Source organism: Teleopsis dalmanni, chromosome 2 (genome assembly GCF_002237135.1).
Source record: "Teleopsis dalmanni isolate 2A chromosome 2, ASM223713v2, whole genome shotgun sequence".
NCBI classification, from domain to species: domain Eukaryota; kingdom Metazoa; phylum Arthropoda; class Insecta; order Diptera; family Diopsidae; genus Teleopsis; species Teleopsis dalmanni.
The window spans coordinates 33,533,522-33,554,314 of NC_051847.1; the positions used below are offsets into that span (position 1 = coordinate 33,533,522).

The window sequence follows — 20,793 nt, forward strand, 5'->3', positions numbered from 1 at the left end:
TACTTTTAAAAATATTTTATTTTTTTAGTGTTTAGTATAATTAAAATAACTTTATGAACATAACTGAGTGCATTTGTTTTAAAAAATAAAATACTTTTATTTAAATTTTACTAACTTAATATTATGTCAATTTGTTTATTATTAATTTATCAACTAAATTTTTAAATAATTTTGGATACTAAAAGTGCTGTACATTAAAATCTATATTTTTTATATATTGCGTGTAAATAACATGTTATAAATTATTAAAAAAAAACAATATATAATAAATAAATAAAATATAAACATATATTGTAAGGTTAGGTACTCTTTTATACAAGTTAAGACTATTAGATATAGTATATATACCTGATATTGTATTTTATATTGTATGCCTTTAGTTTGGGTAATAGTTGGTTTAAATTTTACATTGATTAATTAGTCTTTAACTATTTAATATTAATAATTACGTATTTACCCATTACAAATTATTTGTTTCTTAATTTCAATATTGTTATTTTAAGAGAAATATATTTTCGTTATCTTACTTTTAATTTGTTATCTTTATCTTCAATATTATTTATTTTATATATTATAAATTTGTATTTTAATTTATTGTTTTTAATAATACTCAACACTGATAATATTAAAATGCAATTTTATTTTAATTTTTTTTTTTTTTGTTAAAAATGTTTTCCATTAACTAATTTATAAACTTTAGAAAATTGTAAACAATTAATTTAAACTTTAAAATTTTTTTTCTAATGATTTTTTGAAATATATTAACGAAAAAAATTTGTTTTTATTATATACTAACCTAGGAATTATTTTAGTAATACATAATCATCTTAAAATATATATATATTAATATATTTAGGTATGATTTTTGTAAGTATCTATATAAATGTATATAACAATTATGATTGCAGTGAGGCCATATAATAATATCAATAATTCATTTGTTGTTATTAATAAATGTTAAGAGAAAGAGAGAGAACTTCTTTCATAACACATATAACAACAACAAACTACAGTTGCTCAACATATAAATATAGCATATATATTATAATATTAAAGGTACAACATAATTGGAGATATTACTCCCATTTGCTATATATAATAATTTTTAATTATATATATTATAGTATATAAATATTTTTACTTGATTTCATTAATGCATTAAATTAGCAATTAATTTTATTTTATATAATTTATATAAGCAAATTATATAAACCTTAAACTGTGTGTATGTATATATGTATATATATATATATATTTCTTTTTTAATTAAATATGATATGATTGTGATATAAATAATTAAAAATTAAAAAGCTTTTTATTTGCAGTTTCTTGGTACCTTTATTTATTTTATTTTTTTTTTGTTAATATCACAAAATATAAATTTTGTTAAAATATTTATTTTTAAAATTCGTTTTATGCAAATTGCCTGTTTATTAAATTTAAAAAATAAATCACTATATAATATTTTATTAAAAACTAGGAAAAATATTTAAATATTTGTAGGCTAAGAAAAATAATGCAATAATAACAAAGTTCACATTAAAATTAAAATATTAATTTTTATATTTTAAAATAAGAGGTGACTTTATCTAGTGGGCATGTCTATGTTTTTCTTAGTGTATGTTCAGTTCTGGAAATCGAATGCATTTCATAAAGTAGTTGCAAGTTTATAATACTATGTTCAAACGGCCAATTTCATTAATATCGTAAAAATTAAATTAAGTTAATTTCGAAAGTGTTCATACTGCACTAATTAAGGAAATCGTATATTTTTCTATAAACACCATTCGTATCTGGGAAATTTTAAAAGTTGATTTTTATAACTATAAAGAATGGCATTCAGTATTATTATTAGCTTTAGTGTATTAAAGGTATGTGAATTATTATTCTTCACTCTATTTTAAATTAATAACAGTTACAGTTTTTTCTATATAGTCAAATTTAAAAATTTGCATACTTTCAAAATATTTCCCAATTATATTAAAGTCAACTGTCATTGACATTTATTTAAAAAAAATGTCACTTTTTTGTTATCTCAACTTTATCTTTTGCTGAAAATTTATCTTAGGCATAGTTACATTCGAAAAGTATCTTAATTTCATCCTATCTTTCAATGAAATTAAGATCTTTTTCCATAATTTCGTTCTAACCTTAAAACTGAATTTTGTATGGAAAAAAACAAATTAATTTCGCTGGAACGATGATGAAATTAAGATTTTGGTGAAATTAAGGTGTGTCTGAACATAGTATAAGGAAATTTGCAAAATCACAACTTCAAAGATATAGCAAAAAATAAAAAATTGGAAATATTTTAAAAATTTCAAAATTATTAAAAAGAATGTTTCATCACAATTGGCCTACATAAAGAGCCTAAGTAGGGTACGTCTTCTTCAGAACCAAGCTGTCTGTGCCATGTACCAAATGAATCTAATAGAAATTCTAAAATGTCTTTAGCAAAATAAAATTTAAGTTAACAAAAAACAAAAATAAATAAAATATGCTCAATATTTTACTAACTTTCGGACCCTTACTGATTTTCGTTATTGATATCTCCATATTATTAATAATAGGTATATTAAAAGCCAATGAAGGCCAGACATTCATTTACATATATTTAATAATTCCCTATACGAGTATATATATATATATATATTATTTTTTTTCAGTGCAGAGTAACCATTTCTATTACAAACAATTCTAATGCTATTTCAATACATTCAGTATCTGTCATAATCGGTTTATTCTATCATTTATTTCAGATATTGCTAAATATTTTCAAATTGTCTAATATTTAAGTATAAATATGTATATGCGTATATGCTTGCCTAGTAAAAATATATGCTATTCATGTAAATACGTAAATATATTGCTGCTATATATTATATATTAAAATATATTTGTTTAAGCGTACTAAATAAAAAAAAACATTTTTACAGTGCATTCTTACATCCAATTGAAGTATTCGGTTTACACTGTAAAAATTTTTACATTTTTAACTAAATTATACAAAAATATTTTTTTTCTTTGATAACAAATAATATTTGCAATGAAATAGAATAAATTCATTGAGGCCAACTTTTAAGATATGTTTACAGTTATATTTTTTATTATTGTAGGTATTTCGTTTATTTTTATGCATACATATTTTATATATTATTATTTTATTAATAATACACAATTGTCATATATAACAAAATATTAATTTCTAATCTGCTTTTTAAATCATTCCTTGCAATATTTTAAGTGATTGTTTCTTTATCCTGGTTGTTTCATAATTATTTTCCTCTGTCAATATTTTAGTGTATATTTTATATATTATAATATTATATAACAATTATAAACATTTATAATATACTTTAAAATTTTTTTTTTTTTCAATTGGACTTACTAAAACAATCTAGAAAATGTATTTAAAATCAAAAATAATTTTTTTGAAAATTTATTTAATAATATTTTTGGAAATTAAATGAAATTATTTAAATACTGACTGGAGTATAGTTAAGCAATTATGAGGAAAATATTAAAAAATTTATACATATATATAAATAGAAATAAAAATGAATTGTGTGAAAAGTAGAACAGATAATATAATAATATATTATTAATATATAATGTAATACGAGTATAAAGCTGCGCTATTTTTCGCTTCAACCTCACAACAAAGCAATTGAGAACATTTAAAATAGAACAGAACTAGCATGTCTGTAGGAATAATGCCATGAAAGTGGTATGTGATACTCATTTTATAATATTTCAGACCATTTTACACAAAATATGAAACATTTTTATATAAAAACTTTGTATTAGTTTTTAGAAGCACTCTTAAAATAAGATCCATGTATATAAAAGCAAGCCACAAATATATCAACCTTTAAGAAGAATTCAAAATTGTCTTAGTTATGGCTACATAATCGATACTCTTAATAAAATATGATAACAACTTACAAAACCAAAACTAGCGGATAATACGAACAGCTCTAAGACAGTTAATATATTATCATAATGGTAAATACTCTGCTATGTTTATAGAGTATCTCTGATGGAGACCAATTCAAAATGCTATTCATATTCTTTGAATTTCTCTTAATTTAGTGTAAACATTCTTTTTTTGCGCGTTTAAAACGTTTTTCTTTTGTTATATCATTGACATGGCCTTATAACCCTATTATATCCTTAACGATTATCCTTTCCAGATAATCGATGATTATACTGTTCAACTTCCAATGAACGACTATCACTTGTTACTGTATACTCAGCTAACTACCGCGTCTGATTAAGATGTATAGTAGTGGAGCCATATTTCGTGCATACCGCATGAATAAATTCTTCTTACTATTCATATATATGTTTAAATAGTCCCCAGAATCATCGACGAGTTACTACTTTTAATCAACAAAACACAAATGATATACCCATTTTGTTAATAGCTTTCTTATGATTACATATTCTTGTAAAACACAGACCTTTTGTTATTTTGATATCTTTTTAATAACAGCTATATCTTCAAACTTTAATCTATGCATATTTGTAATCATTTAATGCATATAATCGCCATATTTCAGAGTAACAGCTTCCTACAGTCGTTCAGAGTATTTGCTGTCGCCAAGGTTGCCCGAATTTGTATGTTGTACACTACTGACAGATATGTATATAATTTTCTTGAGACGTATTAATCTATTTTATGATAAAACCATGTTTTTTTACTAGTAACTAAGGTTTTACACAATGTTTAAAAGTTATGCACAGCAGTTTAATTAAAACCACTACAACTTATCAACTGATGGGATCGGTAAGGGTTAGATCGGAACTAGTTAAAGGAATATTTTGCGCTTTTCAAAAAATGAAGTAGTTATACTATTTGCAATAAAATAGTCAATATCCCACTCCAAAAAATGGTCTTTGGACGAAACCACTATTACTAAACAAGCAATCTGAGGTACCCCTTAGTTTGACTACCTCAGGGAAGCAGGTATGCTTTATCTAAATTTCTATTAAAACTATTTATAAATAAAGTGAATCAGGCAGATTCTTATTATTCCTACATATGTCTTGACTTTTCTAGCATAGTTATTCTTTGAGCAACTGATCTCAGAATTTGGAGACTACATGTGTACAAAAATAAATTTTTTTTTAATGCAGAAACCTCTGCAAATAATTTTATAATTAATTTAAGGTCACAATTTATACTATATGAACAGGTCTTGTTCTATTATATACAATTATATATAAAGATTAACCAATATATGTCCCTGTTGAAATCTAGCATAAATATTTATTAATTATACTAAAGTTTAAGCAAACTGAAAATGAAAGAATATATTACCACAATTAGCTTACAAATATATGTATCATTTCCAATAATTCACTTAACCATACTCCTTCTTAATAATCAAGAAACTCACAATATATGAAATAACCCAACATACCTATAGACTAAACATCTCGAAACTTACAATTTTGTATTTTTAAAACCAAGTTTATCTGTACTTAGCGCAAGTATTCAGCTTACTGCGCAAATGGATTATGTACGTTACCGCCAGGAATGTCCAAATTACCACCAGTAGTTTGATAAGTACCATAAGTATTTCCTGTACCACCATTCGGATTCATTTCGTTGAGGCGTGTATTTGAGAGCGCGCGAGGAATAGGATTGCTAGGTACTCCATGTGGTGCCAAATGTGAAGTTTCCTCAGCCACCTATAAAAAATACATATTTTTTACTAATTGATTTTCAAAAAATTATTAAAAAATTAAATTATATTTTTATTTGTTTGCCCACTTTAATTTTCTTATAGCATCCATTAACACTTACTTGATGTGGGTCCTCAGTTTGAGGCAGCTCCGATATAAATCCTTGCTCCTTCCGATAGAAATTAACAAATATGAAGAACCCGAGCACAAATAAACAGCAAATACCGTACCAACGGAATGTAGCTGTTGTACCGTAATATGTCACAAACATACCGCCAATAATGGCACCACAGCCTCGGCCCAAACCATGATGAATACCCTGCAAAACACCTTGTGATGAAGATCTCAAATGTTTAGGTGTGTTGTGGGCTATATATGAACAAGCAGCAGCCCAAACCGCAGCATGCGTTATTCCTTGCATTAACTCAAATGGTAATACCATCCATGGATTTGTTGTGTACGAAATATACAGAAAACGCAAAACATTGGCCATTAAACCCAAACACAAGACTTTTATGTGTCCAACTTGTTGTATCAAACGAAAACTGAAGAAATATGCAAAAATTTCTGACACGTGATTTATAACCGATGCAATACCAAACAAAGTGGGAGTGCCACCAAAATCTTGTAAATGCCAAAAGAGGAATGTGAATATTAAACCAATACCAAATCCCATAAACCAGGCAACAAATAAAAATGACGCTGTTTTCAAATCCCTGAAATGCATTAATACAGTCATCCATTCTGGCATTTCTTTCGTAGTTTGTGCAAATATTTTGGACTCTGCACCTATATCCGATTGACCAGCAGTAGGTGGTTTTAAAAAACTAGCACCTCCACCACCAGTACCAGTACTGCCACTGCCAACTGCTAATGATGGCAGATTTAATTGTGCTGCTAATTGGTTCATTGATTCCTCTTCAGCTTTTTTATTAGGATCAATTATATCTTCAGCGGGTTTTTCAACCAAATCGAGTGGATCGTATTTAAATGTGATTTTAGCAGCCGATATATAGGCACAAACCATAAGGACGGTAAATATAAGAAAGCAAATATTATAGTTCTTTTCCATATGCCCAGCACCACAAGGATGATGTGAAAATGATGTAGAGTGATCCAACGCTATACCAACAATAAACATTGATATACCCCAGCCTAAGGATCCAAACATACGTTGATGACCATATTTATCAGCATCTTCACCTAGTAGCGTTATGACAGCAGAATCAGCTAACGTTATGGCCGGCGCACTAAAGAACTCTCCAATCAATATAACCAAGAGTAAAAGAAAGAAAGCCTTTTGAATATCCTGTGGATGAAACAAAATGATATATATGTTTGATCAGTTGATTTATTTATTTGTCATGGTACTTACTGGTGTGCGATAAACCATTGATGAAAATATTGGAGTAACGTAATCTCGATGTTGCTTTTCGTCGTAATTGCTGGCAAATGTTATATGAATTGGAGAAATACCGGCATCTAGACGAGGTAAAATCGAGCGTTTGCGTCTAAAATGTTAATGGTTTAGTTGACAAATTATTTTAAACTTTTTGTGATAAAAGTTATAACTTCTTCTATTAATCTGTCTAGTCTTCGATATTTTAAGCCGAACACTTACTTAGAAATATAGTTGTTAATATTGGTAGGTTTTTACAATATTTTCATAATAGACACAAAAATGGACAAATGTTAACTAAAAATATTTCTGTACACTATTTCAAGGGTTATTCAATTAATTAAAAATTATGTTATGCCATCACATATATATTTGGTAGGTTTACGTATTGTGGTAGGCAGTCTACTAATGACAATACAGTGAACTGAAGCGTTAACCAAAAAAAACCAATATTTTTGCCGGAGTGAAAACCGGAACCGAACCGATTTATATTTTTTTTTTTATTTTGAACCGAAACGGAAAAAATTCTGTTTCAAAGCCCTGTTAGTGAAGGGTCGCAGCTACAGAAATGATTAGTTATGGTTCATGATAGAGATACGATTTCAGAACTCCAGTTTTTGAATATAATAGTTTAATTAGCCACTGGACGTCTAGACACAAGATTCTCTAAAAATTCGAACTTTAGACACTCACGTTTATACATGGGAAGTGCGACAGTTATGCGAAAGTATTTATAAAAGTATGAAATACTATTCTGCACATTATAATTTATCACTACTTACAAAAATAACAAAAAAAAAGTACACAAAACGATATTAGATGCACGGTTGCCACTTGAAAATTTTTTTCTGTACCAAAATTGGTTTAAAAAGGTACCATTTCTGTAAAAAATGGTCCAAAATTTTTCTATTGTCTTTTTATAAGAAAATACAATTTATATAAAATGTACAAAAAGTATAAAACAATACAATACCCACAATAAAGTTGGGTCGCCGAAAATGTACCATTTTTTGAACATGAGTACCAGAGTACCAAACGGAAAAAAAAGTACCAATTTTGGTACTAAAGTACCATAAGTGGCAACCGTGACTAGATGTATATTGAATAAAAATCAGAGTTTAAGAAAGACTTTTGAGTTTTTGCATGATTTCAATCAAAAAATATTGCTGATAATGTTTATGCACTCTTTAAATGCCATATCTACTAAACCACAATTAAAACGTAACCGGTTAAATGTTTCTAAATTCTTTTAAACCAGCTTAAACAGGGTAGACTTTTGCAGACAGATAATAGTGTAAAAAAAAAACCATGATCTATTCCTGTAAACAATTTCGCATCTACAGCGCAATATCCATGTATACCAGTATTTATATGAATTAAATATACTTGTACTAATAATTACATGAAATAAATATTGCACAGACACTTAAAAGTAAATGAGAATTGTAACATATTTTTGTTATAAATTAAATTATATTTTAAATCCTGAAGATGAAAATTTATGGCAAACGGCAAAAGTAAATAAGAATTATAACACTTTTATATTGTGAATCGAATTATGTTGTAAATTGAATTATATTTTAAGTTTTGAAAATGATAATTCGTGGCAGAAAGCGAAAGTTCTCGTCCAATGAAAAGGTAATAAGGAGCGTAATAGATATCTTAAGAACTCTTTGTATTATGCGATACAATAGTGAAGTCAGAAAAGTTAATCGGAAAAGGAAAACATTATGTTGACATATAACCCAAAGTAAAAAATTTTACTCTCCCTTTTTGAAAGAATATTAAAAAACACGTATCTTTATATATTCCCAAACAAATATCTTTGGAGACTTAGAGAAGGAAAATTTTTAAGAGAGTGCTTAAATTTTTAAAACACCAGTTTAAAAAAGTTGTACCACAATTATGGCTATGATGGACCTACTAAATAATGGTGCCAGTTGGTGGAAACGTAATTCTCTCTTATAGTAAGTTTTCAGAAATTATTGTATATATATATGGTACATAGAAAACTATATAAAAAAAACTATATAAACTTTATATACAAACTATATTATATATAAACTATATATTTATATATAATATATTATAAAAATATTATACATTCTCAATAAATATAAATATATAATATGAATTTATCCTTTTTCAAATTCTATTTTTATACAACGATATATAATATCCTTTGATTTCTAAAAATTTTTTGACTTTTTTCAATTATATTGCACTCACCTACTATGCGATTCCTCAATAGCTTCATCGGCTGGCATTGTACCAAGTGGAAGAAGTATTGCATTTTTGTAGAAATTGTCTACATTCTCATCATTGAAATCTACCATTTCGAAAGCAGAAAGATCTCGTTTAGTTCGTGTATATGTGAGTACAAAATCCGTTTCATTTACGCGTTCAATGCATTTCACCGCTTCTGGTCTGATAAAACTTAGTGGTATAGTAAACAGTACCCAGGATGCTAGAGAAGCCAATAACAACTTCTTTCCTTGTCGACATCTATGGAAATTCATGTCATTATAAATTAATTATAGAGTTCTAAGAAAATGTTTACCTATCCGCATATGAGCCCCAAAATGGGGCTGATAAAAATTCTACAAATGGACGCATACCAATTAGAATACCGCACTGACCAGGATTCATGCCCATTTGCTTGAAATAAACACCCATCAAAGGAAATAGTGAACCAAATGCAGCATAAAAGAAAAAATAAAAACTTTTGACAGGAATGAGTTCATGCTCTGTGGGACCAAAAAACTTTTCAAGTATATCAGCATGTCCACGAATTTTGTGCGTTGACTCCTTAGCTTCCGGGTATCTTAAATAAAATCAAATTTTATTTATGATTAATGCAGTACATTTTATAGTTAGACTTACAATGTGGGATCCACTTCACCACTAGCCTCCACATCAACACGTGGTCGTGCAGCATATGCTTGCGCACCACCAGTAGATGGCATGCCGCCACCATAGCCAGCAGCTGTGTTTTGTCCATAACCAGTGTCTTGCATATAACCTCCACCTTGATCGTAGCCACCTGTTTGTTGCCCATAACCCCCATAGCCTTGCTGTTGTTGTTCATAACTACCACCGCCGCCACCACTAGGTGCACCAAATGGATTCGCCGCTCCACCGTATTGTGCCATGTTACTCTATTTAAAAGCCGACTAAACTGTGAAAGTTTGTTGAAACAATTATTTTAATATAAACAATAGACGCTGAATGGAGTTATTGTTTCAACTTTTGGTAGATTGTTTCTGTTATTGCTGCCTCTGATTATAATGATGCTACTTTAGAGTCCTTGGAAACCAGGCGACTATGACAAACAATTAATTGTCTTCTGCCACTTTTTATTGCCGCCTCAGCTGGTTTGGCTGAAAGTTGGGTGAGCCGTTAAATTTGCAGTTTTACTGTTCCGGAATCGAATGACACCAGTTATTAATGGCGTCCTTTGTTACACTTCCGCTATATTTTTTTTTTGCGTTATTGTTAGGCTTTACTTTGTCTCTATTTTTGTGCACATTAAAGTGTCCTTTTGTTAAACTGCCTTTGTTCTCAGGAAGTTTTAATCAGTAACATTTCCGCCTTGCTGCTGCGTTGTATTGTATCTGAAATAATGAGGAAATCATGAAGAAGTACATTATTTTCTTGTATCCCAAAGTGTAATTCGAGAGGTTAAAAAGGAAGTATTATGTACTTATTACATATTGTTTATACTGAAGATTACTTCATAGTCGAAAGAATAATCGCTATATTGGAAATATTACTTTTTATGTTTTTTTTTTTACTTTTTGTTAGTAAAAGGAAGACTTCATCAATAATATTGTCATAGCTAAAATAACTTTATAAATAAAGTCATAAAGGAATAATTTATTAGTTTCTTAATAATATGTTTTATTGGATGTTATTTAAATAATGTTTTTTTATTTAGATGTCTTATTATTTTATTTAGTGCTGTAAAAATATTCAATTAGTTCATATTTACTAAAGTATGTTAGAGAAATTCATATTGTAAAATATATTTTATATATCATTATATCAAGACTTGTTTAACGATTTTATTTAATTTATGAGTAAATGTGGTGGCCAAGAACAATATCAAATGAAGAACTCTGGAGGTAAACTAACCAAACATTTATTCATGTTGAAATTCAAAAGTGAAAATATAGGTGAATAGGTCACCGCAGGGGGTGACCCCCTGTAATCCCCAGGGAATCCGGCGTAGAGGCAGTCCAACGACAACATGGCGAAGAACAATTAATACTAAAACTGACAAATCGTTTAACTAATTTTGACAAATTTCGCAAAATATAGATAATTGGAAATCATTTGTTGTATCCTTAAGCTCCTAATAGAGTATTGAATAAAATAATAATAAATAATATGAGTAAATTTGACTAAAACTGAAGGTAAAAGTGCAAATTTAAGAATTTATACAAAAATCTCTCAGGGTTTCAAAGTTAAGGTCATATTTATTAGGTTACAAGATTTCACGATTTGAGTTTTAATTAATCTATTATCTTAATTTTGATAAGATTAGATTTTATTCATAAATCTTAAAAGTCAGTTCGCAGTCAATCTGAACAGCAATTCAAACGATTAAAAGCCAACATTTATTATATTTTAATTATATGAGAATTTTATTAAAATAATTATATGAAAATTACTTATGACAATAAAGATTATCATGGAATCAATAGAAGAAATTATCTTTTTTTGTATAATAGCACAATCTACAATAATTAGTAGGCCAAAGTCATATATGTATATAATTTTCGTTTAAAAGGATTAGAACCTATTGGTGAAAATAATAGGTGTAGTAAAGAGAATCCATTATATATGCGTAAAATTGAAATCTTATCATAGGTAGAATAAACTGATTTAAGTCAAATATTGGCATTTTGAACCTAATTTCATTATGCCTCTCTCAAAGAAGTCCACGACCCTATTGGAAAAAAATAGAGACAGTTTAACTTCACTATCCTCTCTTGAAGCGAATTTTGCACCAGCAAAATCGTTTGTTATGGACAAGAGTAGATGATAATTACTTGGTGCCATGTTTGGACAAGGTGCGTGCATAAGAACTTCTTAAACAAGCTTCCGGAGCTTTTGGCGAGTCATTATCATGAGTGTGGCCTGGCGTTGTCCTAATGCAACACAAATACAATTCCTCTTATATTTCCAAAAGATGACCTTTTTTGAGCGATTACTTCATTCAGACAATGCAATTGTTCCAGTTGGCAATACAGTTCCGAGTTAAGAATTTTGTTGTAAGGAAGCAGCTCATAGTATATAATTGCATGCCAATTCCTCCAAATACACAGCAAAACCTTACTTGCTCATCAATCTTAGCTTGGTCACCGTTTCAGCCAATTCACCGTAATTACACCACGACCGTTTTCGCTTGACGTTGTCGTAAGTGATTACCAGTCACTTTTCATCACTTTTCGGTCACTAACCGTATCAGATATGGATCAATTTTGTATCATTTCAGCAGCGATTCGCAGATGAAAATTCGGTCCGTTAGCTTTTTTTTGCAGTAACTAATGTGGAACCTATATATCATGGTTCTTTTTGTATCCAACTTTATTCAAATGGTACCAAACGGTTTCTTGTGCAATACTTAAGTCTTGGGCAATCGAAACAGTGCTTACATGACTCACACTGGTCGTACTCAACAATTTCCATGATTTTATTGACATTTTCGACAATTGGGCTTTGTGGTTAAAGAGCGTGGTGCATTTCGACCACTTTTTTTACTAAATTTCATTTTTTCTAAGCCATCTATCGTAACCAGATCGAACTTATACAAGGCGGATACAGATACTAAACCCATCTATTGAGATAATAATGGATTTTTTTACTAGACCTATTACAAAAAATTATAAAATAGTAGTAATATGTTTCTAATTTCACGATATCCGCAACAAAGAATCTAAATTAAGCAACGTATGGCATTTACGGATTCTTGATTTGAATAGACATCACACTGATCGGTATATGTCTTGTCATGAGTTATATATATTGTTATATTAAATATTTTTTATCAGATATTTATTTTTCGAATGATTTAATCTCAAATCCTTTCACTTCAACATATTATTTAACGAAAACCAAAACATGGAACTATTCCAAATGGGTTGCCACTTTACGCAAAAAAAAAATTGTTTTTATTTTTACATTCTCTGTTTTGTCATTTTTTTATGCATTGCAATTCTCAACAATACTTGAATAAATGTGGGTATCTGACGAATGTGAGGAGATGCGGAAATAAATAATCCGCTGAAAATGTCAATGTGTCGCATTTGCTAATTGCGGGGCATTAGTGGAACAGTGCTAAGTGGTGGCATTGACTGTGTCATTTGAAATATGAGATGTTTGCCAAAGGCTAGTGAAATTATGTCGCAAGTTCTTGAAAATAATATTTTAATTGATTATTTTTAACTCAAATTGTCATTACTTTTAATGATTTAGTTGAACAATCTTACATTAATCTTAAACCGAAACAAGTAGCAATAATATTTATTTTAATTTTTTTAAGTTGATTTTGTATTGTAAGTAATTTTTATAAGTAAATAAAACAAATAATACTGAAATTATTTTTTTTTACCTAAAAAGAATTTTTGTTTGAAGTATGGATATTCCTTATGTTCAAGAAGTATCAGGAAATGGTAGCATAGTATAGCTACTAGTCTCCAGAATTAAAAAATCCAAAGAGACATTGAATCAATTGCTTTTTAAAATTTGAAAACTATTTCAATTTCCTACTCCACCTATTCTACGAAATTCAGCGTTGTATTTTACGAAGAAAGCTAAATTTTAGATATTGTTTTTGGCTTCAAAAGTGAGAATTACAACAACGTATAAATTAATAGATCTACACGGCTATCATAAGACTTACGTACAACAGTTACGGGAACAGAGTGTAGTGGACGGAGTGGAATAAATCTACATATTTAAGCTACCGAATCATTGCAGTGATTTTCAGGTGGAAGTGATTGCTATTACAGAAGCTTTAGCTTGTCTGGAAGTATATCATATATTTAAGAGGAATATATACATAGTATCAGACAGTCCAATTAATATCCAGGATGTGTTGATTGCTGCACATCTCTAACATTTTTCTACTCTAGATTCCCGTTCATAGGAATATGAACACTGCTAGACAGTGTGATTCAGATAATCATCCAGGACATCTAAAGCAACTAGACATTATAGCTGACATTATGCAAACTTTTGTTGAAATCTTTTTGTGCTGAAAAATTTAATAAAAGATGAGAAGATTCAATGATATATAGGAATCTATATGCAAGTTGTTCACATTTTTTTAAAAAAAATCCAGTGCTCTCATTGAGATGTCTTTTAAAGATATCAGTTATGCGGTATATTTCCTGATAGTCGATTAGAGAATCATACCAGAAGATTGATTATCCCTCTAAATCATTCCCCTCGCAGCTGTGGAGAATACAATAAAAGTGTCTCACATCTGCTTTGTTTTTTCTCAGCACATACACGGTGTCGTTTTAATATTTAAGAAGACCTCTTTTTCGGAAAATCTGACTAACACTAAAACCTCCCTTCAAAAAACATTTTAAGTTTTGTCAAGGGTAAAAGGTGGTTTTTCAACCTCTGAGTTTCGGTAACAAAAAGTGGGTTTTGAGGATCGTCGGTATGATTTAACCTAACCAAACAGTTCTATTCAAATCCGAAAACGTCCTCAATATTTGATTTTATGTATATGACTAAATACCTTTGTATTTAGCTTTATGACCATAAATCTTTTTATAGATCAAACAACTTCAAACAATGATTTTAAGCACTAATAGGTTCTTTATATAGTTCACGTCTCCAAAATTTAATGTTCTTCTAAACAAAATTCTTCTGACTGAATCGAGAGATTCATAGAGTGACATTTCCTACTAGGAACCGATATTTAATATTAGGAGATGCTCTCAATAGTTGGTCGGAGTTATCCACAGCTATAAGAAAACTATAAGAAAAATATACATTTCATAAAGCAATTCGATTTTATTAGTTGAAGATAACCCAAACTATCATTGTACCATCTTCTAATTTTCCTTTGATTGACTGGCACTTCAATGTAAAATTTAAAAATGCTCAATGTTATTAAATTTAAAAAAAAAATTAATTTCCATAAAATAAAATAAAGAAATTGAAATTACTTTTTAAAATTTATTGCACTTGCACTCATTGTCGTTTACATAGTTTCGCGTAATTTGAGTGAGAACCATAGCAATGGCGCCCACGCTTCAGCAATTGAGACTTGTGACGGTGACACAGATTCGTATTTGCCATTTTCCACAGTTCATGGCTAAGCTTTTATTAGTAAAAATAGTTTGAAGGAAAAGAAATAGGAAAAGAGGTGTAACAACAGAAGTCATAAAATAAAATAAAATAAAACAAAATAAAATAAAAATAAAACTAAGACCAAGAAGAAAATATACATAAAAGCAATTGAGATTTTCAAAAGAAATTGAGCTAAAAGGCACTCAACTGCAAAGCATTTAAAAATGTTCAGGATTATGACTCCAAATTAAAGAAAATGAAGAGAAAGAATAATAAAATAAAAATTTAATACTACTTTCAACAATTTAAATTTTTTTCTTGTATTATATATCTTTCAATACTCCTAAAAACTTATAAAAACTAATTTATTTGAGTGCCTCTTAAATTGGATATTACTTTAAATGGTCAGTAAATTTGAAGAACATATTGAATTAAGTCAAAATCAAAACATCTTATAAATTAAAATACTAAAAAAATACTAAAACTAAAAAAGTACTAAAAAAACTAAAGAAACTAAAAATAATTAAAAAGTTAATAGTAAATTATTTAAAAAGCATAATTAATAAAAATAAAAATCAATTATTTTAAAACACATGAATCAATTACTTTTTTTTTTACACAGCAGAATTTTTTATCCAGTAAAAATGAGCGTATGTTTCAAGCTAACAGCATTAAAATGGTCAAGTAAGCACCAAAAACAGTCAACGTGCTTGCTCACAGCACCAAATTTGATGAATGTAAACAGAAAATATTCGTGGTATGCATTACAAATATTTTCTGCTCATCAAGTTTGGTGCTGTAAGCAAGCACTTAGACTTTTTTTGGTGCTGCTTTGGTCATTTCACTGCTGTTAAATAGAAACTTACGCTTACTATTTTGTTTGTAATCATTAAGAATTTTAGCTTACATAGTTAGTTGTAGCAATTTTTAATGTTGCCAACCAACAATTTTTTTGTTTTTAGTGCTATTTTGATTATTTCTGCTACTATTTTGTTTTTAATTATTAAGACGTTCACATCTGTAAGTTATATTAACACTGTCAAATTTGTCAATTAAGTTTTTTTCTTTTTAGTGCTATTTCGGTCATTTATGACGCTGTTTTGCTCCTTTTTGATGCTATTAACTAGTACTGATTCATTTTGGTGCGGTTTTCTTAATTGTTAGTATGTTCATCTTTAATACTAATTTTAACAGTTGTTTTGTGTTGAAAGATGGCACTTTTTCTTATTTTTATACTATTTAGGGCACACTTAATTCTATTAAAAGGCTGTGCTTGTGTTCTTCTCTGATGAACTCGTTTACTCATTTTCGTTTTTGATACTATTAGCCAGCACTTTAGCTCATTTTTGGTCTGTATTTTGACAAGTTACTGTTACACTTATCGTTGACACTTGTTATGATTGCTTTTCGTCTCTGATTTTTTATATCATATGAAAAAGTCTCTAATCTTGTTGCATATACAGCAATATAGGTTGTGGAGCTTAGAATCCTTTTAACGATACATATCAAAGTATTATAACATTCTGATAGTTAGTTTACAGAATACAGTGATCTTGGTAACCACAATCTGGTAGTTTTAAAAGTAATGCAAGAAAAAGATTATTATTATATTAAAAAAAAATTGTTTTTTTTGTAGAGAGATATACTGCTAAAACCAAACAGTGGCTTAATAATGGTTAAAAAGACTCTGCAATAGACGAATTAATAACTTGTTACTTTTATAAGAATGATTACAAAATTTTGTTTTCAAAACCCTAAGCAAACTCCAAAAATAATTATGAATAAAAATAATAATAGCAATTCTCATGCTTTCAAAAAGAATATAAATTAATTTCGCTTTAATTACGTATATTAAATTATTTATCATGCATTAAACAATATATATTAAACAAAATAATAATAATCAAAACCACTTCGAAGAGACCCAGGAGAACAAAACTATAGTAGAATTCTGTTGTATACTAAAATAAGCGAGTACTGTCATGTCTTACTAGAAATTTATAATTCTCATTGCTTTTACTTTCTTTTTCCTATAAATTTCTTACAATTTTAATATTAAGTTGAGATAATTTAATATAAAAAATATAATATATTTAAGTAAAATAATTAAAAGCAATAATAGAAAATTTCTGATAATTTTTCTACTAACTGGCATGAAGTATATATAACTACGAATTTGAGTTTATTTAAATTTACATCGCCGAATACAAATGCATTTGTTATTACAGATAATAACTCAGATGAAATAGAGTTCGGATTGTCCTTATATTGACAAATTTACGGATAATAATATTAGGTTGGACAAGAAGAATGTGTCGTTTCTCGTTTACATATATCTGAAATACAATACTCCGCTAAAGGCGTACCCAAATTATATTTTATAATATTAGCTCAAGCAGCCCATGTGTTTATACAATCAGGCAGTTTTATATAGTTATGTTTTTAATACAATAATATTTGATTTGTTAATAATAAAGAAATGAATTGACAACAACTTTTTTTTGGCTGATTTTATGAAAATTGTTTTCGTTTCATCCGTTAGCCCCCGATGGCTAAGCCTAAATTGACAACATAGTTTTTTTCAGATTCATTTTTTTTTCAATGTTTTGATCCTTTTCAAGTTAGAGCATTATGAAATCATTATAAGTATTTCATTGATCACAGAAGTCAATTCTCTGTCTATCAAGTCATTGCTTCTGATCTAGAAATAGAAAACAGTCACCAAAAATCAAATTTGAAGATAATAGGTCTTTGAAACTTGGAAACAAAATATAGTCATCACAAATATAATTTAAAGAAAAATGTTTTCAGTCATCATAAAAGCAGAATACTCTTTCTTGTGTTTCAATTTCAGTAACATATCTTATGTTTTCTGAAGATAATCTTAAAACTGTCATCATTAAACTGCCCAACAAATCTGACTTAGCTAGAAAATTACTGCTCCAACTGTTCTATAATCACTGGCATATTATGTCTATACAATGTTATTTTCAAGATTTTGGAACCGCTCAATAATTTTTCCAAATTACTGCTAAGTAACACCAAGTAGCTGATCATAATTCTAACCTGTTGACAATTTGCAAACATACATTGCAACTATCTTATAGATAGCTTTAATTAAGCAAATATTTATGACTTCTACAATCTTTAGACACTTTTAGCTTCCAATTAATTATAAATATAATTATTTTCAATTGTTTCGGAAGAAGTGACCTAAACTAAGTGTTCCATATATTCAACACCACTAATTCTTGTGTGTGCAAAATAAGATTCAGTATACCAATTCGTTTCCACTAAAATCTATTATGTGAAATACGATAGTATCTAAACGATAGCAGAGTCGAGACCATTTAACATACAATTTTTTTATTATGAAAATCTACAAACTAATTAGCTTTATGGTAATCCTAAATATAGATCTTCTAAATATTATCTTCCTTATTAACGAAACGGTGTTTACTTAAACAGAAGTGGAAGTTCTTATACCACATAAACTAATCAAACAATATACAATTTCGGTATCGGTGCTGAGTGGTCACTGCTTACTAGAAAAACATGCCATGAGACTGGGTTTACTCTATTATAACTTTTATCTTACTTGCAGTTCTATTGAGACTGGTTCTACTCTATCATAATTTTTTTTTCTACTTGCAGTTCTATGAATGATGAGAAAACTGAATTCTTCCTCATATGTTAGTGTGCATCATTGGATAGAAGAAAGTTTAAAACCTTTTTTTGCCGGTCCGAAAAAGTTGTCATCCAACAAAATTAGGAAAGAATTAGTCAAGACTTGTATAGACTTGTCAGGTTCATGAGGGAGTCGTGCCTTTCAACGTTGGTAGTACGCTAACCTCTAGTATAAACAACGCTAATCTAAAAATATGAGAATCGGTCAATTTTTGAGGTCTAGTGGGCTAATCTAACCTAACCATTATTACATTTGAAGTAACAGAGTGCGATATTAAGAGAGTAAAAGGCTTCTTAATTTATCATCATATTATTATTAATACAACCAATTGTTTTTTTTAATTATATATGTCATCTAATTTAATATCTAATTTTAATAGATGTTATATATGTCATTAGTATTTATTTGAAAATTCTTGAAGTACTGCCAACCTATTGCATTACTCAAAACGAAGCACTTGAAGTAAAATAAGTAAGCAAAATTATGATTGAGTTTAAAAGAATATCAATTATAAAATCATATGAGAATATTATAAAGCCTTTATTCGTATAAAACATATTTTTTATTTTTTTGTAAATCATGTATATTGATATAACACGTATTTAAAGTATGGTAAAATGTAGAAATATGGTTTTAAATATTCTAATATATTGTAAATTTAATATACATTCCCAAAATTTATCAATGCCATTGCTTTGGTTTACTTCAAAATTCGTAATCGTGCAATACCAGATTACATTGCGTATGAGTAACGCTTCATAGCAACTTTGCTATATTTTAGTTGTTGTTATTTGTTATTATAACTACTAAGTAACTATATTTATAACTTCATTACATATATATAAATACATATATTACATATACCTATTATAAAACAACCTTAACCCAAACTATTCCCATGTGTTTTTGTTTCGTTCTTCATCAACTACTTGTAAGAGATTTCTCCGAAAGAGAATTTTTAATTTAAAAGTGTATATAACCATAAAAAAATCTGAAGATAATGCATAAAATATAAATAGTATTATTAGTTGTATTTCAGAAAATTATTATAGTTTTATTTTTTTTAATGTGGTTTTTTTTTGATGACAGATAATTTGGCATAATCTCAATTAGCCTTACATAATATATTTTCACGTATGTAAGAGTTTGTATAGGTTAAGACTAGAAACTGGTAAAACTTTAACGATGTTATTTATAATTTTAATTAAACTTTTTAAATATTACAATATAAATATATATATTTAATATTGAAATAATGTTATTTACTAATTTCATTGATAAACTTAAAAAAATCTCAATTTTTGCCTAAAAAAAAATTGTTAAGTATGCTTTTGGTATACTCACCTGATTTTTTTCACATGAAATTTTGGGTATTCAGGGTTAAGAAAATAAATAGTGTCAAATGAAAACTTCACAGATTTTTATTAAAATCTGGGTATTACACATATATTATGGGATAGATTTTTACACTCGTTAGTGCGTGTGTGGAACACTTTCCTTCATAAATTTCATTTGAAGGCCACTCACGCAAAACTAATTCGATTTTTCCCATATACATACAATAAATTTTTTACATACATTTCTTTGCATTTTTCCACAAATGGAAAACTGAGCTCTAATAATAATTATTTTCAGCACTTTCTTACCTTTTCATCTTATGTAGTGAAATATTTATTTGTTTTTTGTACTGTGAAATAAAAGT

The 20,793-nt window shown here is 28.1% G+C and overlaps 1 protein-coding gene across 1 annotated transcript; it reads right to left on the reverse strand.

Moving 5' to 3' along the window:
- Positions 1–5,258: 5,258 nt before the first annotated feature.
- On the reverse strand, positions 5,259–10,685 carry LOC119686276 (major facilitator superfamily domain-containing protein 6). Its single transcript, XM_038100826.1, has 6 exons — positions 9,974–10,685; positions 9,651–9,914; positions 9,320–9,595; positions 7,067–7,202; positions 5,813–7,000; positions 5,259–5,697 (listed from the first exon to the last, which is right to left on the reverse strand). The coding sequence occupies exons 1-6, from the start codon at positions 10,240–10,242 to the stop codon at positions 5,506–5,508; spliced, it is 2,325 nt and encodes a 774-aa protein (XP_037956754.1). The 5' UTR covers positions 10,243–10,685; the 3' UTR covers positions 5,259–5,505.
- Between the last annotated feature and the right edge of the window lie 10,108 nt (positions 10,686–20,793).